The following is a 2,386-nucleotide window of genomic DNA, read 5'->3' as shown; positions in this document are numbered from 1 at the left end:
AATTGCGTCCATAAGCAAGTGTCCACCATATCAAATCACTGCACATCTCCTACACAAACTTGTCAAAATTGCGTCCTAATACAAATGTCCACTATATCAAGTCCTTACACAGGACACTACACATTTACTACACAAACTTGTCAAAATTGCGTCCCAATACAAATGTCCACTATATCAACTCACTACACATTTACTACACAAACATGTCAAAATTGCGGACACAAGCAAATGTCCACTATGTCGAATCACTACACAAACATGTCAAAATTGCGTCCTCATGCAAATGTCCACTATATCAACTCACTACACACTTACTACACAAACAAGTCAAAATTGCGTCCACATGCAAATGTCCACTATATCAAATCACTACACACTTACTACAAACAAGTCAAAATTGCGTCCACATGCAACTGTCCACCACATCAAATCACCACACTTTTCTATAACAAACATGTCAAAATTGCGTCCTTGTACAAGTGTCCACCATATCAAATCACTACACTTTTCTATAACAAACATGTCAAAATTGCGTCCACTACACTTTTCCCATACTAGTGTCCACTATCTCAAACATCACACATTTCCTATGCAAAATCACAAAAATTGCGTCCATATATACCAATGTCCACTTTGTCAATGACCACACTTTGCCCATGCAAGCATGTCAAAATCATATACTGGTGTCCACTACATCAATCACTACACTTTTACTATGCAAACATGTCAAAATTGCGTCCACAAGCAAATGTCCACTATATCAAATCACCACACTTTTGCTACACAAACAAGTCAAAATTGCGTCCACAAGCAAATGTCCACTATATCAAATCACCACACTTTTGCTACACAAACAAGTCAAAATTGCGTCCACAAGCAAATGTCCACTATATCAAATCACCACACTTTTGCTACACAAACAAGTCAAAATTGCGTCCACAAGCAAATGTCCACTATATCAAATCACCACACTTTTGCTACACAAACAAGTCAAAATTGCGTCCACAAGCAAATGTCCACTATATCAAATCACCACACTTTTGCTACACAAACAAGTCAAAATTGCGTCCACAAGCAAATGTCCACTATATCAAATCACCACACTTTTGCTACACAAACAAGTCAAAATTGCGTCCATAAGCCTGGTGTCCACTATATCAAATCACTACACTTTTGCTACACAAACATGCCAAAATTGCGTCCACATGCAACTGTCCACTATATCAATCAATGCCCATCTCCTTACTCCAATAAGCCAAAATTGCGCCACACCACACTTTTACTACAAAAATAAATGTCCACCAATTCAACACAACACTTTTCTTATTCAAATAAGCCAAAAATGCGCCCAACACTGCACCTCCCTAGTCAACCGATCATTCCTAATCCTGACAAGTCATATTGAAATCATTTCACAGAGGAGACATGAACACAAACTGAATTATTGACTACACTACTACATTACTACACTACCCCAGATAATCTCTGACCATAGACCTGCCCTAAACCACTACGCTCAGAGTCAAGCAAAAATCCTAATGACCATTAGGGTTTAGCAAGACCCGCCCTGAACCACTACGCTCAGAGTCAAGCAAAAATCCTGATGACCATTAGTGTTTCATACGACCTGCCCTAAACCACTACGTCCGAAATCAAGCAAAAATCCTGATGACCATTAGGGTTTCGCGAGACCTGCCCTAAACCACCACGTCCAAAGTCGACCGACCAACCCCCGACGAGGGTCGGGGGTTCGCTTATGCGCGTCAGTTTCTTTCGCTTGCTTACCTTTGATTACTTTTTTTTCTTCTCTTCTTCGCCCCCTTTTTTTTCTCATCCTTTTCATTTTTCTTTCTCCCTTCGCCCCCCCCTTCCCTCTTCTCGCCATCGAAGCGCTTTCCTTCGCTCCCCTTCGAGACCCTCCCAAAGGAGGACCCCAAAGAGGAGCGTAGGTTCCTCCCTTGAAAGGGAGGACGCGCCCCTCCGGCGTACGCCCTTACCACGAGGCCAAGAGATGGCAGGCCTCGCGGTCTACAGCCGTACCAATAGGCTGGTTTCATAGATGAGGTCCGACGCATAGACCCCACCCGAGCACCCTCTGATCCTACGCAAGAGCATAGCAAAACGCTTGAAATCGCGCCCATCAGCTTAGTTGCTGACGAATGCACAGCGAAAACCCTCAAAAACGCGTCCATCAGCTTGATCGCCAACAAAAGCATGGCAAATACCCTCAAAAACGCGTCCATCGGCTTAATCGCCAGCAAAAGCATGGCAAATACCCTTGAAAACGCGTCCATTAACTTGTTTGCTAATGAAAGCATAGCGAAAACCCTCAAAAACGCGTCCATCAGCTTTGTTTGTTGTGCCTGCCCCATATAGTAGGAAAGCT

At 43.0% G+C, this 2,386-nt stretch overlaps 1 protein-coding gene across 1 annotated transcript; it reads right to left on the bottom strand.

Moving 5' to 3' along the window:
• Positions 1–1,490: 1,490 nt before the first annotated feature.
• On the bottom strand, positions 1,491–2,372 carry BJ212DRAFT_1583450 (uncharacterized protein; the record flags this gene model as incomplete). The annotated part of the gene is made up of 3 exons (XM_041342326.1): positions 1,491–1,515; positions 1,588–1,753; positions 1,786–2,372. The coding sequence occupies 2 exons, from the start codon at positions 2,370–2,372 to the stop codon at positions 1,633–1,635; spliced, it is 708 nt and encodes a 235-aa protein (XP_041184762.1). The 3' UTR covers positions 1,491–1,515; positions 1,588–1,632.
• Positions 2,373–2,386: the final 14 nt, after the last annotated feature.

Source organism: Suillus subaureus (genome assembly GCF_016647635.1).
Source record: "Suillus subaureus strain MN1 chromosome Unknown BJ212scaffold_643, whole genome shotgun sequence".
NCBI lineage: Eukaryota > Fungi > Basidiomycota > Agaricomycetes > Boletales > Suillaceae > Suillus > Suillus subaureus.
The sequence above is the reverse complement of the archived record's forward strand: the minus strand, read 5'-3'. Positions and strand labels throughout refer to the sequence as shown.